The sequence below is a fragment of the Saccostrea echinata genome, unplaced genomic scaffold, assembly GCF_033153115.1.
Source record: "Saccostrea echinata isolate AGI-Se365-2 ecotype Australia unplaced genomic scaffold, CSIRO_AGI_Sech_v1 ptg000054l, whole genome shotgun sequence".
NCBI lineage: Eukaryota > Metazoa > Mollusca > Bivalvia > Ostreida > Ostreidae > Saccostrea > Saccostrea echinata.
The window spans coordinates 17823120-17839637 of NW_026889803.1; the positions used below are offsets into that span (position 1 = coordinate 17823120).

General features: G+C 33.3%; 1 protein-coding gene and 1 pseudogene across 1 annotated transcript; both read right to left on the bottom strand.

Annotated features, from left to right (window-relative positions):
- Positions 1–353: 353 nt before the first annotated feature.
- Positions 354–3806, bottom strand: LOC133204686 (prostaglandin E2 receptor EP4 subtype-like). The gene is made up of 2 exons (XM_061340430.1): positions 3045–3806; positions 354–748 (listed from the first exon to the last, which is right to left on the bottom strand). Exons 1-2 carry the CDS (start codon positions 3804–3806, stop codon positions 464–466), a joined length of 1047 nt encoding a protein of 348 aa, XP_061196414.1. The 3' UTR covers positions 354–463.
- An 8049-nt stretch (positions 3807–11855) lies between these two features.
- On the bottom strand, positions 11856–13091 carry LOC133204687 (uncharacterized; annotated as a pseudogene).
- Between the last annotated feature and the right edge of the window lie 3427 nt (positions 13092–16518).

Below are 16518 nucleotides of genomic sequence, written 5' to 3' on the forward strand. Positions count from 1 at the left end.
TTCGGGTACCAATACATGTTAGATAATCAATACTGAAGTGCCTATCTTTCATCCTCAGGAGAGACAAGCCGTTCTGTTTCTAGTCTTAAAAAAAACATTATTTAAATTTTAGAACATGAAGGGAGAAGAATTTTCATGTCAGTTCAAATTAAGTATCGGGAGAGAAAAATATTCGCAGAGATAAATTTCTGTATAGTATTTTTTTTTTATAATAATAGAAATATAGAGCATGATTCAAAACACATCACAGTCATGTTACTGTTAAAGGATGATAAACATGTTATATTTTGTTAAGCAATGCTCAAAATTGTATTATAGTGATTTCAAACTACACATCACATGGCATGTAACTAATAGAAATTTATGAATAAAACGGATTTACATTGGACAGACTTAATATGCAAATCAAATTAACACAGCCAATCAGTTCAATTTGATGCTGAAAATTCAGAAGACAGTATTCTTAAATTTGTGTGGAGGCTGTAACAGTCGTTGTCTCCGAAACATTCTCTGTTGTTTTTGATCCGTCGCCTAATTCTTGGGATTCTGTAGTAATAAATATTGCAGGTAAATGTTTACCACTAGAAATTCTTTTAACCAAACGCGATATTTTAACTAAATTCTCTTTTCGTAAAATGATATAGATCCAAGGGTCTATAATGGCGTTGGAGATGGTCATTCGTACAGCTAGGAGTTCCTCTGGTCCATTCTTAGGATCCTTTGCACTAGCATTTATCATCATTCGAATCTGAAATATAATTCAAACATTTAAGTTTATCTTTTAAATTTAAAAATATGCACTATTTACTGTTGTTATTAAAAATATTGCATAGAGCAGATTTAAAAGTATAATTTAAAATTTTCATAAATATAAAACATGTGCCTGTGTTACAGGGGCTTAGAATGGGGTGTGGGGTGTATTTCAATATGCTGTTAGTCAAAGAATGACATTTAGAATAAAGATAGGTGTGAAAGGTTCCTAAATTTAAATACTATCAGAAATGAATAAAAGGCCATGCAGCATGTTTTCTGAATTCTGATTATACATTTTGTTGGCTCTAACTCTTTTATTTTTTCAATTAAATACTTTGAAATTTAAGAAAAAGATAATTATATATTTTAAAGCAAAATAAGTATTTTAATGTGAAAAGTTTAGAGAATATGCGCAAACACACGTGCTGAAATTTCAGTGCCCATCGTTGTAAGTGGTAATAACTTTCTTGGTTTTTACCCCAAAAAAGACGAAATTTAGAGTGTATGTTACATGTAATACTATAAGTCCTGTATAAAACGATTATTTTGCTAAATAAACTGCTTATAAATTTGAGGAATCCTTGTAATGGGTTTTCCATTCATACAATATCTTCAAAAAGATACTTGAATTATACATTTTATTCAACGCTTGATTAAAGGGGCCGACACACAGTTGCATTGTTTACAATTTTCTATTTCTATTAAAAAATAACTCCAATTTAATGATTTGAACTTACATGAATCTTACGAGCTCTGTTATTGTTAGGGTTTACGTTTTACTGGGCGAGTTCAATTTTTTTTAGTCTGCACACATCACTGAGCACGGACTGACAATAGTGGTGAGTAGGTTTTGCTTTCTCGCATTTCTACTCTGAACTTTCTGGATAAGAGGATTCATATTTTTCATTAATACATAAAAAATTATACTTTTTTAAAGTATTATGGAAAAAAGTTTACTTTGTGAAAGTGCAAGTATATATGTGTCAATCAATCACGTCCCGAAAAGCGTGGTTTTAATACTTTCCAGCAGATAAAAGAATTTCCTTAACACACTATTAATATATATCGGTGTGCTCGAGCAACATCTAAGTCATGACATTATTTTAAAAAAATCAGAAAATGTGAGCTTCAAATCTGTGTACGTCCCAGCCCCTTTAATTTTCAAGGTGGCTCAAATTTGAACTCTGATGCATAGATTCTTTGTCGAACATTCCAATGCAAAAAAAAATATTGATGAACCCAACCTCACACAAAGAACTGTTTTTATTGCCATTGTAATAAAATGTGTTATTCAGTGAAATTGAAAAGGTTTACAAATATTATTCCTCTGACTGTGAAAATTTAAAAAAAAAATCATCAAGGGGGTAGAACAAAGCTCTTTCAACAAACCATTTCGTGTAGCCAACACTTGATACTGATCTTATCAATGAATGAAACAAGCGCTATCAGTATGATGTATAAACTCATTTACTGTATGATTCGATGGAAATTTCATTCTGGAGATAAAACATTTTTTTTGTTATCAGGCCAGTAATTGCAACGCTTGATTTGAGTATGATAGTTTTTCCAAGATGTGTATTGAATTAAAATCAATTACAGGTTAGTAGTTACTGATAAAAGTGCTGATTAACTTTTCGAACAATCACCATAAAACTTTGTCTTTCTCATAAAAATTAAACGAAAAATAATTATTTTAGTTACTCTTGATGAGGTTGATCAGAGAGAGCAAGCGATCACAAAAGTTAAACATACAGTAAACAGGATGCAAGGAATACTCAACTGCCAAAAATATATACGGTCAAAACAGTTACAAAGTGGAATTGTGGTGCGAGTCTGTCCTAAAATGAAATTAATTCAGCAGCTCATGAGTGATTAGGCTTACTTTGGGATTAATTATATAATCGCAGCTTTGAAGTCGGTATAAGATGTTCAAAGATTTAAGGTATATAACAAATTGCATATACAAGATTAGGACGTGATTTTTATTACCATATAGTCATGTGTTAATAATAACAGAACAAAAATTTTGTAAATGTTATCATCTTGAACTTAATGATGTCAGTATTTATTTTATAATTATGTGCAAATTCCCTTGAAGGGATAAAAGTATACACTTTAAACCAGCTTTTCCTTTCTCGTTAACATACCTTTTTTCCCAAAAAATACTTTCGAAAATCTGCTTCATTTATTTCATAGTTATCAGTTCTTACGAAATAAAACTGTTGATAATACTTTTGATTTTCAAAAGCATTCGAAAGCAAGCACTTACTACATTAAATTCAAGCACTTACCACTAATGGTATCCAGCAAACGCTGAAGACAATAACAATGGACAGCATCAACGTTACTATGTATGTTTCATCATTCTTCCTTTTCCTCCTTTCGAAATCATTCGATAATATGCCATCTTGTTTGTCATATTTACAAACTGAGTAAATAACAGCTGTGTTCGCTATAACAGTAATTAAAAGAATTAATAAACACAGACTTGAGTAAACGTACGTGTTGATTCTATCCAAACAACGCCGGCTTGCAAAATTGATAAAACACCAAGTTCCTGGATAGTAAATTTTAACGGATCCAAATCCAAGCAATGGAAACGAAGCAATCATTGCCGAAAATACCCAAATCGCCATTAGTACCCGCTTAGTTTTATGATTTCCATGTCTGTAGGTAATTGGGTATCTTACCGCAAATAAACGGTCACAAGACATTGCACATACTATCATGGCGGATGATAGAAATGAAAATGAAAACAAGAAGACGTCAAAGTAGCAAAATTTTTCAGGAAACTCGAATTCAAAATTAGACGCATATCTAGTTATGGCTACGGGGTAGTGAAATAACAATCCACACAAATCTGTTATAGCCAGAGCAAACACATATTTATAAAATTCTCCCCATCTATGCGATTTGGAGTAATAAAAAAGTAGGATAAGAGCAAGAAGATTTCCAAAAATTCCGAAAGAACCTTGTAAAATCGGAGGCACAATACTTTCAGACAAAGTTTCATTCAACTTCCCGGTATAATTACTGAAGTCCAGCATCTCCATTTGCTTTTTGAATTTGAATAAAACGATCTGATGAGGGATCGATACATTACCAATTTAACACAAGTTGTTAACACAGTACTCGTGACGGTTAAAAAATCATTAAGCATCATGCACAATTTTAAAGGATCAAACAACATAAGGTTGATTTCGATGGACTAATATTATGTTTTGGGTCAATAAAAAGCTGCATTATAGGACCAGCGCTATTGGGTGCATATGTCAAAAAAGTTTACAGAACGAGGTGATAAATGACAACAACAAAAAATTAATAACACAAATATTAAATCTACACAAACACCCTCACACAAATTTTTAAAAATATAGTTCAATTTACTATTTTTGAAAGTTAAGCACACGAATAACTAGGTAATTTTCGAATGTTCACGAATAGGAGATTAGTAAAATTGCGTCTAACGACTGCCGAGGCAAACAAATTGACGAAATGTTTTAGGTATCACTAAATTTAAAAAAATGCCTTATTAATCAAATACAAAAATATATGGTCCAACTGTGACACTACTCGTGATTAAGAAGAATGATAAAACTTATATAACTGCTTTATTATTAAAATCCAAAATGACAAACAAACCAACAAATAAAGGTTCAGCACAAAGTCAAAAGGTACTTAAAAGTTTTTTTTTCTTTGCATTCAGCCCACTAGTTGTGTAGGAGGTATCATATGCATATCATTACCAAATGTTGGTCAGTAGAATGGTCAGTTGTCCGGTTAATAAGAAGTATTTATCAGATTCCAATTTCGACCCTCTCACCATCAGTTCATCAGTTAATCAGTTCACGTAAGTAGAGTCCATAAGTAATTAGTATCTTAGGATGAAAGCGCACTTAAGTATCAGTAGAACATAAACATAATCTATATAAAAATATAACGTTAATACAGTTATAATGAAAGTATACTGAATATTATTTCACAATAATAATTAATAAATTTAATATTTAAATGTATATTGTCATTGTGTTAGATTCCTCCCCAAAACAGATGAAACATTGTCCAATGTTTTCAAAAAGTCCATACACAATGATTTCACAGTCCATAAATGTTTTACTTAGTCAAGGGAATCCACACGCATTTATATTCGAATAATGGTCATCTAACATCAACAATTTATATTAAGAATATTCCTTGTGATCGGTAACATTCAACTGCAAAATGTTAAATGGTAACACTAATGTCCCTTAATTATGGCGATATCCGATAATCGTTATCAATTCTGTAATTCAAACACGTTAACATCATCGGTTTTCCTCATAGGAACCGTCATCGTACATCGTTTTTAATTTTGTTCATATCGTGATCGTATAGTTTTCAGTTTTTATTCAAATGATATTGCAACAATATTGTCCTTAAAAGCACATTTAAGTAGTACTTGATGTGAGACCGAAACTTGGTGTTACATGGTGTTAATCTGGTGTATTGTGGAGTTAAAACGTGGGATGCAGTTACTACTGGTTCAGCCAAACTCTGGATTTTCTCAGAAGTGTAAACCTATAGGGTTTAGAACTGAAATTTTATTTGAACATTTTCAATACGTACCACACAGTGGGGGAGATAACTCTTGCCATTTCAATTGAACGTTTAGCGTGACGTCAAATTTGACGTTAATAATAAAGCGTCAAAATGACGAGCGATACGAACCCGGTGTATTAAGTAGAAACAGAAAAAATGGGATTTGGGCTTGATTGTGATTTCTTTATGAGGACCAAATTCTATCATTGATTTTTTTATTAAACTCCTCCACTCTTTGGAAAGGAAGAAACGAAAGATTACACCTTAAATTTCTTTAATTTCACATTATGTAAATCGTATGGCACAGCGTTTTTCATTTGAAAAATTTTATGTTACATTTCTTTTTTCCCCGTTACAGTTGACTAACATAACATTCCGATTACAGGTCTATCCTATAATTAATATGCATTCAACAAATATTGTTTTGTTCTTCTTTTATATATATATAAAAAGAAACAAACAAATAAGTAAAATAAAAACATATTTTACAATGTAATTATCGATACCATTCTCAGAAGCTCACTGGTCAAGGAGGAACAACTCTAAACATTTGGGAGATATTTGTTTTCCCTCCGTTTAGCTGAGTTATTCCTCCTGTTTTCCGAACAATTGTGTTTCTCACGAATACACAGATCTATACATTTACTCAGACTGGCCTGATGAACTCGGGAACTGAATACTATAATATATACAAAGTAAGTATCGAAAGTGAAAAAGAATTGTTTACAAAATATTTGAATTCATGAATTATATCTCATTGCAGCAATCTGTCCGACCTTCTGTCACTGTGAACAGTGTCGGTTCGCATTTCCTCAAATCAAAATAAGATAATATCACTGTTCACAAGAATCATTTTAAAATAAATGAAGAGTTTAAAGTTTGATACATTGAAGTTAATATGGACGAATACGGAGTTTCCACTTTATCTATAGAAGCAACGGGAGTATGCATACAATATGGGGGGGGGGGGGATCCTCACGCACCCCTTTGTTTAAAAATGTTAAGAAACTATAAAATTTCCATTTATACCACAGGAGAGTTGAACATACGCCATTGTGAGGTCACTTTTAACAAGAAATAAAATTAAAATTCATTAAATAAAAGTAAATTTCAATGTCAGTTGAATTTCATATCCAGGTATGAAATATGAATGCATATGTATGGACTACATACCGGACACGTTGGCATAAAATCCAAGTAAAGTTTTACTTAAATACAAAATGTACTAGTATTCAATATTTAATATGCATACATGAATTATCAAATTAGTACTTCAGGAATTCAATGGACTAAATATAATTGCAATATATCCAATGTTTAATCAAGCTCGAATAGTCTGTGTCGCTAAAAAAATAAATAAATAAAAGTAAGGGGGGGGGGGGGCGTAGTAAAAAAATTGCCTATAAATCTACATTTAAATGTGTACATTTGAAATCTCTGATAAAATAAAATGTAAATAACATGTTCAAAGCAAAAGATATTTTCCAACTTGGAATTTTTAATGTGTATTTGTAAATTCATAGCATTTTATCGTCTCAAGAAACGTGATTTTGGGAGAAGGCGGAGGGGGTGATTTTCCGCTATAAATTCAAAACGGGTCGTTTAAAAAAAATTATGAAGATTATTTTCGCAACCAGCTACTTAATAAAAGTATTTTTTCCAAAATTAAATGATAGTTTGTTTTTTTTTTTCATTAAAAAAAATATTTAAGTTGAAAAATAAGCATTTTTCAAGGCTAAGATGAACCATAGTTTTTCACTTTAAGGTCTTCAAAAACATTTATGTCGATATATACTTCTACAAAATTACTTTATTTGGGTGTCTAATGGTCAAACGAATTAGTTGATGAAGTTTGACAACCAGGCTATCCCGACTTTTTTGAAAATCGAGGATTTTATAGTTGGTTGATTGAAAATATTTGCTCCTCGTACAGCTAAAGAGGGGGGGGGGGTTAACGTTTGGAACTTCCTGTCCAAATACGACTCGAACGATTTTGTCCAAAATGTGCATACACATAGTAGATATAGTCATTTATAAAATATACAAAAAAAAAAAAAAAAAAAAAAAAAACGAAAATTAAACGACAGGTATTTGTTCGGGGTGGGTGTGTTGTACATCCTTAAACTTAGAATATATTCATAACATAATCATTTTAGCTATTAATAGTGAACTTATTAGTGGCAGAAAAATAAAATAAAAGTTTATTAACGAAGGATGGACATAAATAGTGTACCACATGCAGTGATTTTTTAATTGGAAAAGGGACTTTAATTCCATGAACTATAATTATCTTGTTGGAACAAATTGGATTTTGATACAATGAACTATAATTTTGTAAATTCTTTTGTATTGGAATTGATCAGAATAGACCAATCAAGCTCATCGATACTAAGGAGTAAAATTTGAACGGAAATGCAACGTTACTTGACCAAAAGCAATAAAATTGGGAACTTTGAAGTATATATGTCGGTTAGTAAAAGAGCTTAGGGCTAGAACTCCTGGGATGCAGAGATGGGGACTGAGTCCATAAATAATACTAATGTAGGTATACCTTGATTGGAGGGTGGTGGCATGTTGGGGTTCATTGGTCAACGGACAGACCTACGGACCAAACGTAGGTGGAAAAGCAATGGTAAGGCAGCCAATTAAAAGTACTTTTATATCCGGGACTATGAATACCCTCTGAGCATTAAATACCCTGTTTGCCTGAAAACGGCATCTTTTCAAACTTCTTATTTCTTTGGAATCATTTTTGGACTCTATCTTTTCTTTTTTTCCGTTGGGTTCTAGTTCTCAGCTCTTCTGGAATATTTTGGACTAATCTTAAAAACTTTTGTTATTCTAAGTGCGTTGGTCTATTCTGATGACATTCCAGGAATTGTAAATAAAAATCTATACGATCATGGTGGATTACTAAACTTTTGAAAAAGAAACAAACATCTTTGTTATTGGCTTACAGCAGCCGGAGATTGAATGTTCGTCATAGTCATCATAGGGCAAAAAAATTAAATACTTGGTTCTCTGGCCAGTTTTGTCAAAAATAAATGAGGGAGGGTGTTTTTTTTTTGTTTTTTGTTTTTAAATTTTTACCTAATAAAAAAAAAGACGAGGTTTTTTTTTTTAATTTCAAAACTCAAACTTTTAAACAACAGTGCTTCAACATGTGCATTGAGCAAAGAAAATTGAGACCATTTACTTTCACTTTTCTTCTTTTTTCTGTAGCATTTTCTACATTTTTTTCTTTTGAACGCAAAATATGATTTGCCCTACAGCTTTCACAAGTGGGGTATATCCCTTCAATTTGCTCAGCTGCTTCATCTGATCAGTAAAAGCAAACAGAACGGAATATGCCAGTACTAAAATACGGAATTTCAACTGGACCTTTCCAGTGTAGATTAGCTCGGACATATATATGATCCAGCAGGGCAGATATCTTTGGAGCCCTTTCTCTCTTTTTTGGCTTGAGCTCTTGGAGCTCAATTCCACAAAAATACTGATAAACATCCAGAACAAGTTTTAAAATCATGTGATCTTGGGTTGCAAGTTTGTGAGCAGAATAAATATCGCTTGGTTTATCACATGCTATATACTTCATAGTTTTGCTGACAGTTCTTGCGGTTTGGGCAGAGGGAGCAAAGGGTATGCCATGATTGTTTGCAGCAAGTCCTGGTACTTTTTGCTTTAGTGAAGGACGATGCTCCTCTGTGGTGTGTGACGAATCAAATTCTTTATAATGTCCGTCCTCTCCTGTGAAATACATGGTAAAATTGACACTTATTTTCACATCAAATACTTTCATAAATTAAATACATTCAATATTTAACAATGAAAATCTACAAAATATAATAACTGTTACCTGGATCTGGAAATGCATGAAGCTGCGAAAAAACATCAGGAGGCAGGCGTGGTGGAAGGCATATCTGACATTCTGGATTCCCACACTTAGGAAAAATAAAGAAATATGACCTGGACACTGTACAGAACTCCTGAAGCTTGGGCCTGTCCTGGAAGAAAATGATTTATTTTTGTTTCAAATAAGATTTTTTAAAAGTGTTTTTATACTCTGTAAATAAATTCTGTTAAAGATAAAGAAATTTATGTCCAAAAGAGTTCTATTTTTTTCTTTTTAGAAAACACTTTAAATAGATATGTAGGTATGATGTAGGTTTACAGTATAAATATTACAAATAATAGATACAGGATTCAGGAGTAGAAAGCATTCAAAGAGACTAAGAAAGCTACAGTTGGATTAATACATATACCTGTTTATGAGACCTTGAAGTTACTATTAGTATATCAGAAGGAATTGGCTATAGCCCCAAGTTAGGTAAAATGCTGTGCGTATCAATAGTTTCTACCAAGCCGTACAAAACAATACTTACCAGCTGCTTTCTGTAGATGTATCGCAATATTAAGTATTACTGTAATCTTATTACATTTGAATGTGTATTTTATTTAGAGCCTTTGGTCGAGAACAGCTTCCACTTAATCTAGTAATCTCTAAATGTCATGCATTCAAGTATATGAATGTATTCCTTCAAAAATGCCCAAAATTAAAACCGAGTACTTTTTGCCAAATATCGTACACTCTAAAATCATAAAATACATATTTTTTTCAAGACGGTACTATAAATAACGCATTGTCTATCATTTGTATGAACCTTCATATTTTTATTTCTTCCAAGGGTCTATCAGATCACATCTATCTGGTATGATTTAAAAAGCCATATTGATTTTCAAAGTGTAATGATATTAAACTCATTTAATACCTGTTCTTAAGTTCCTTTTTCAGGCTTGGTTGTTTCATGTCCTAAGGGAGAACCAAACTTTTGCAGCTGTTCCCAAAGGTCCTCAATTGCTTCCTCTGTAGCAGCTTTGAAACACTTAAACTTCTTGTCCTTCAAATAAAGCCTCATGAACATCTGAGTAAGAACCTAATGAGGATAGAATTTGATGTAAATGTGAAATATACCTTTACTGTAATCTACTAATGCAGAAACTGGAATTTCTTTCATTAAAATCGAATGAACATGGTACACATATTTACCTTTACTGGCTCAATGGAGTCTTTCATTTCTTGACGCATTGTCCACTGACTGAACGTAGCTTTTTTCACACTGATCTGAAGCCTGTGATCTCATTAAACCCACAGCCTGAAGTGCTAGATTCAAGATTGACATGATGCGCTCAGGTGGGTTTCTCCATGATCCCATGGGTGGAGTCCTTGCTGCTATCAACATATCAAAGTCTCCACTCTAAAAATAAAAAAGACAAGCCAGCGATAGTTGTACTGACAAATAGGTGAGTCGATGGTCTGGACCACCATCTGTATAAAGACACACTATAGACTTGGTATGGAATTCCTCATCTAAAACAATCTGCGTTAGCTCAGCAATGTGCCGCAGTGGTGAAGACGGCTCAAGGACCAAATCTTTTACATCAACTGTCCCCTGTAGAAGGATCCCTCTTCAAGAGATTCAGGTATATCTATCAACATAGTAACACTTGGTACTAAGCTAAATTTTGGCCAGATACTGCAAATACTTTGTCCTAAGCTACTACCACACGTTTCCCCCTCTACACAGCAGCCACAGGATTCCCTGGTTCACCAACCTTGCAATGATGTTTATCGTCTATACAAGTAAATGTGTCACGAAACTTGATGCAAAATTTTTTCATATATCTGAATGTAGCAGATGCATACTGCGTATCTTTATGAGTTTTACGCAACTGTCTACTTTGTACTTGAAATTTCACTTTCAGTTTGCCACTAAACTGTAAAGAAGCACAAGTTGATGCACATTTGGGTGCAAATTGCAGTTTGAGCCATTGTTCTGAAGGTATAGCAGTTTCTGGTGGGCATATCTCCTTTACACAACGCAAGAGAGCTGGAACGGATATTGCTTGAGCCAAGTGGGTTATTTGATCATGACGTCTGTCATCTACTTCTGTTTTCAAGATATTGTTTTGCTTTCTCAAAAAAGCATCATACTTCGATGGTTGCCCTTTATTCTGACATCTCAGATCAGTAATAATGCCTGGATCCCCCATTTCAAAGGCTTGGTATACACGTGCACCTATATGTTTCAGCTTCCGCAGAATCACCAGAAAGTTGCTTGTAAATGAAGCGTGCCTCTTTTGCTTTTAAGTTACAAATGAGAGATGCCTTCCGAATAAAGTTTCTACGCATAGCTCTGGTGTGGTAATTGGGTAATTCTTGTTTCAAAGACTCTATGACTTCTGTATTTTTGGCAACAGTATCTGCTTCTACAACATTGGAAGGAATTCGCCAAATGAAATTGTGTGACCCAAGGTTATTACCAGTAGAAAATGTCAGACGCATACACTTGTATGGTAATCCAGATTTGAGATTGTCCAATTAATAACGTCTCTGTCTGGTGAATTCTGGAGTATATTCGTTTACACAAATTGGCTTTCCTAAGATGATCTACCAATTAATGCCTTGTACATGTACGTACCTTGAAACAATACCAGGTTTTACAACATATTTTGGATATATGAGTTTAATACTGTCCTTCATCAGGGCTGCGCAAAGGAAACATTTTTGCTCTGTTTTCCTGCATCTTTTTGGCTGCATTTACCAAGTAATCTGAATCATTGTGGAGATTTTCAGACAATTGAGTCAAGGCGCACTTTTGAATGAAAACCACATTGGTCCACTCATATTTGGCTGCTCAATACATTTATCAAGGCATGAAGCAAGACAAAAGAACAGAAGAATTTTTTAATAGAGTTTTCTTGTGTTTATGATTCTCGGGATTGTTTTACCCCATGAGATGTTCAAACAGGAAAGGAACATAAAAAACTTCTTTCTCTTAGGTCAAGGGTCCAAATGCAGTTTGTTAGGGTTTGAATCAATGTTTTGCCTAGGTCTAAATCGATTGGTGTAAACCCTAATCCTGCCTTTTGCAGCATTTCTATAACTCTGTTGTATAACACTCTCTTGTTGACGATACCTCCATCAGCTGCCTATGGTTCTGGTCAAGACAGTTTTCGAGCACCAGACAGCAGAACTTCAAATGCATTCCTTTTGGCCTTAACTATCAATATGATTTTTTTAAAAATTTATATTAGTGGCGTTAATATTAGTTCTATTGAGAATATGTGCATAACTTTCTTTATTAAATCTGTTATTTTTTCATGATGCAACTATTTCACTGAATCTTTATTTCTGATGCTAATTTTATGTTATATTTTAATTTTCTAAAATTAAGAAAGATAGCTTTTTATGCCTTGTTTTAATTTCAAGAAGTCCTTCACACAAAATCATGAAAATACTCGACTACATTGATGTGAAAATATGCCCAGAATTTCATGATATTGAGCATAAATCCAGTCAGTTTAAAACTAATTTAAAATACAAAGTACGTACCAGATTCGGTGCCAGACGTCTCAGTTCCCGATTCCGAAGGCATTTCACAACAGGTGGTGCTTTTCTTTAGGTCTTTATCTTCTACTAGGTTAAATCTCACATAATGCCCAAACAATGACACTGTTTGGACAACATTCATATTTGCCATCACATTGTCAAACGTGTCAGTCTTTGATTTTCCTACACAAGCTGTTATAGGCATATCGCGAAGTTTTTGCGGGAACACCCAAGTCGCGAGGTTAAGGGAGCTGTTTTTTTAAAGATTGATAAAGTTCTAACATAGTAAAACCCTCGGAAAACCCCAAACTATATACCAGGGAAGTAACACGGTTGACCCTTTCCGTATTTGGACCGAAATTAATGCCATCCTACTCAAACTTTCAGTCAAACTCAATCCTTTAATCCGACCGCCATTTGCATTGCCACTAGTCCGTATCATCGTTTTGTTTGTCAAACGTTATCTAAAATGCGGTCTAAATTTTTTTCAGTCTTTGAGCACATGAGAGAAATTTTATTTTATTCATTTGACGATAAACATGGGTAATGCGCATTGTTAAATGAGATGCGGGCGGAACTGAGAACCAAGTTATTATTTTTTTAGGCCTAGGTGCTGAGGGAACTTTACTGTTGTCTGCATCATGTTGACATTATAGATTCTGTTTTTTTTTTTGTTTTTTTTTTTTTTGGCTGAGATATCAAACTTTGGTCTATTCATTCTGGACAACCAACACACGTTTGACCTTGACTTATTCTTACAGATGTCTCCATGTTTACAATATATAAATATTATTCCCAAAATTAATGAACTTATGAATCCAATGATGACGTATCCCTATGTCGGCCAACCATTTTCAAGCATTAGGACATTTTTATTTTTATTTTAAATGTGTTTTGTTATTCCTTTTCACAATTTCCATTCATTTATGTAACTTTCAAATTGTACAATGTTTTCAGAAACAAATAATTTATTGGTACATTAATTTGATATTTATTTTACACAAGATTTTTAACGAAACAGAATCCGATGATAGGATTTCATCTACATATAATAATACCATTTATCCAAGTACATATTTGCATTTTACACCATTACATGGTTTTCTTCTCTTACTATACCAGCTTTAGTTCAGAAAACATTCTGAGATGTCGTACCAAGACACGCTACTTACTGTAGCACCAGATACCGAGAGATTGCTTTTTTTTTTTTTTTTTTTTTTTTTTTTTTTTTTTTTTTTAATAAAAAATAAGATTACGATAGATGACGTTAAATGAGCAGTAACCGCTTGATTAAAACTTTGACTGAACTACAGAAATTGAATTACATACGTATCATCAATAAGCAGTTTAAGATTTTTAGCTGAAAGCTCAAGTGAGCTTTTCTGATTATATTTTGTCTGTAATCCGTCCGTCTGTAAACTTTTCACATTTTCGACTTCTTCTCCAGAACCACTGGGCCAATTTCAACCAAACTTGTCACAAAGCATCCTTGGGTGAAGGGGGTTCAAGTTTGTTCAAATGAAGGGCCACGCCCCCTTCCAAGGGGAGAAAATTAAGAATTGGTGAAAATTTGGTGTCATCTTTTAAAAATCTTCTCAAGAACCATTGGGCCAGAAAAGTTATGTGAAACCTTCATTACATAGTGTAAATTCAAATTTGTTCAAATCATGATCCCCGGGGTAAGGGTGGGGTCTCAATGGGGGATCAAAGTTTTACATAGCAATATATATATATATAAAATCTTTTAAATCTTCTTTTCAAGAACAACAAAGCCACAATTAGTTATATTGATATGGAATCATCCTCAGGTAGTGTTGATTCAAGTTTGTTCAAACCATGACCCCAGGGGTTAGGGTGGGGCCACAGTGGGGGATCAAAAGTTTTACATAGGAATATATAGAAAAAAAGTCTTTAAAACTCTTTTTCTCAAGAACAACAAAGACACAATTAGTCATATTGATATGGAATCATACTCAGGTAGTGTAGATTCAAGTTTGTTCAAATCATGACACCCGGGGGCCGGGTAGGGTGAGGCCACAATGGGGGATCGAAATATATAGAAAAAATCTCAACAAAGCCATAATTAGTCATATTGATACGAAATCATCCTCAGGTAGTGTAGATTCATGTTTTTTTTTCCAAATCACGACCCCTGGGGGCAGGGTGGGGCCACAATGGGGGATCAAAGTTTTACATAGGAATATATAGGAAAAATCTGTTCAAAATCAAAGCTGTACATATGAATATATAGGAGTAATATACATTTTACATTTAAAAGGAAGTTATATAGTAAGAAAACTCCATTTAATTTTTTGTAGAAAATATTGCAATATATATCGCAACACAGTAAAAAATATAGCAATATATCGCAATACGAATTTTCTAGCCAATACCCAGCCCTATTTATTTATCAAACAAAAACTATTGGATAGCTCCATGGTGATTTAGATCTTTGAATTACATTTGCTTCTAACATTTCATCTATCCTTATCAACAATTTTGCGATGGTTTGGCGGGACTCAATATGTCAATATTATTGGTTGATTTTCTGTGTTAATTTTCATTTTCATCGTGTCTGTCTGACCTAAATCAGATTCGCGTTCAGCAAATAAATCTTCAATAGCAAAAATTAATTTAGAATTTTTTTTCTTTGTGAACATTTGGAACGTCAATTTGATCTTTATTTATTTTATCAGCGGTTTCATTTATTGTTCGAATTTCATTTACGGAGGCACCGAAGTGGACATCCTCGTTTAATCTTTTTTGAAGAATCGAATCTCTAGTGCTACTTTTAACTTTTGTTAAAGATTTTTCTATCATGAGTCCTGGCTCATTCCTACAAAACCATTTTCAATTGATGAAATTTCAACTAAACCATCTTCAACAATAAAACTGGATTTTAGTTTTCTTAAACAAACATGCACCTTTGGTGGCTTGATTGTTGACTTTTTTACTACTCTTACGACTGCTGTATGTATATTTTACCAAATTCTTAACGACCCCAAATCGTAATATAGATTCTGAAGTTCACCACTTTTGATCAACCAATCACGTCCCAATATGACATTTCTATTCATATTTTCAATAACATAGAATGGATGGTACAAAGTCATGCCTCCCACCTCAAAACGAAATCAGATCTTACCAATTACATGTTGTGTATGCCAAAGTGCACCTACATCCAGAATTAGGCTTAATCATTCAATATGGTATATTTTCCTAACAAAATACTGAAACATCTACAACTTCAATTCAAACATTTCAAAATCGCAAATTCTGTGTTGACCTCAGTATAATCTGCGTTTCATTGGCTGATTTGACTTATTTACTGTTCTTGTTAACTTAACTTCCTGCAAATATTCAATTTGATAATTGTTTCCTGCGAACACTGCGAACAACAGATTGGCTTGTGTGTTTCCTGCAATGTTCCTGCAAATTAACATGTTGAGTTCCTGCAAATTTGCTACAAGCTTGCAGCAATTGTTGCAATGTTTCTGCGGGGACGCAGCTAACGGCAATTATCTGCGAACAAGAAAATTTTCTTCCTGCAAACAATTTTGTTTGCTTCAAACTTGCAGCAGATTTCCTGCAGATCTGGAGCATTCATAATAGTTTGGTTAGGGACAATAAAATTAACTAGATAGTATGACACCCGATGCAATAGGATTAACGCACAATATAATAGGAAATCTTAGAATCAACAGGAATATAGTTGTCGATACATATCATTTAGGCCTACATTTCGCTTTCGGCAAGCAAATGTAACTACTAAGGAAACTCTCCCAGCTTTAATATGG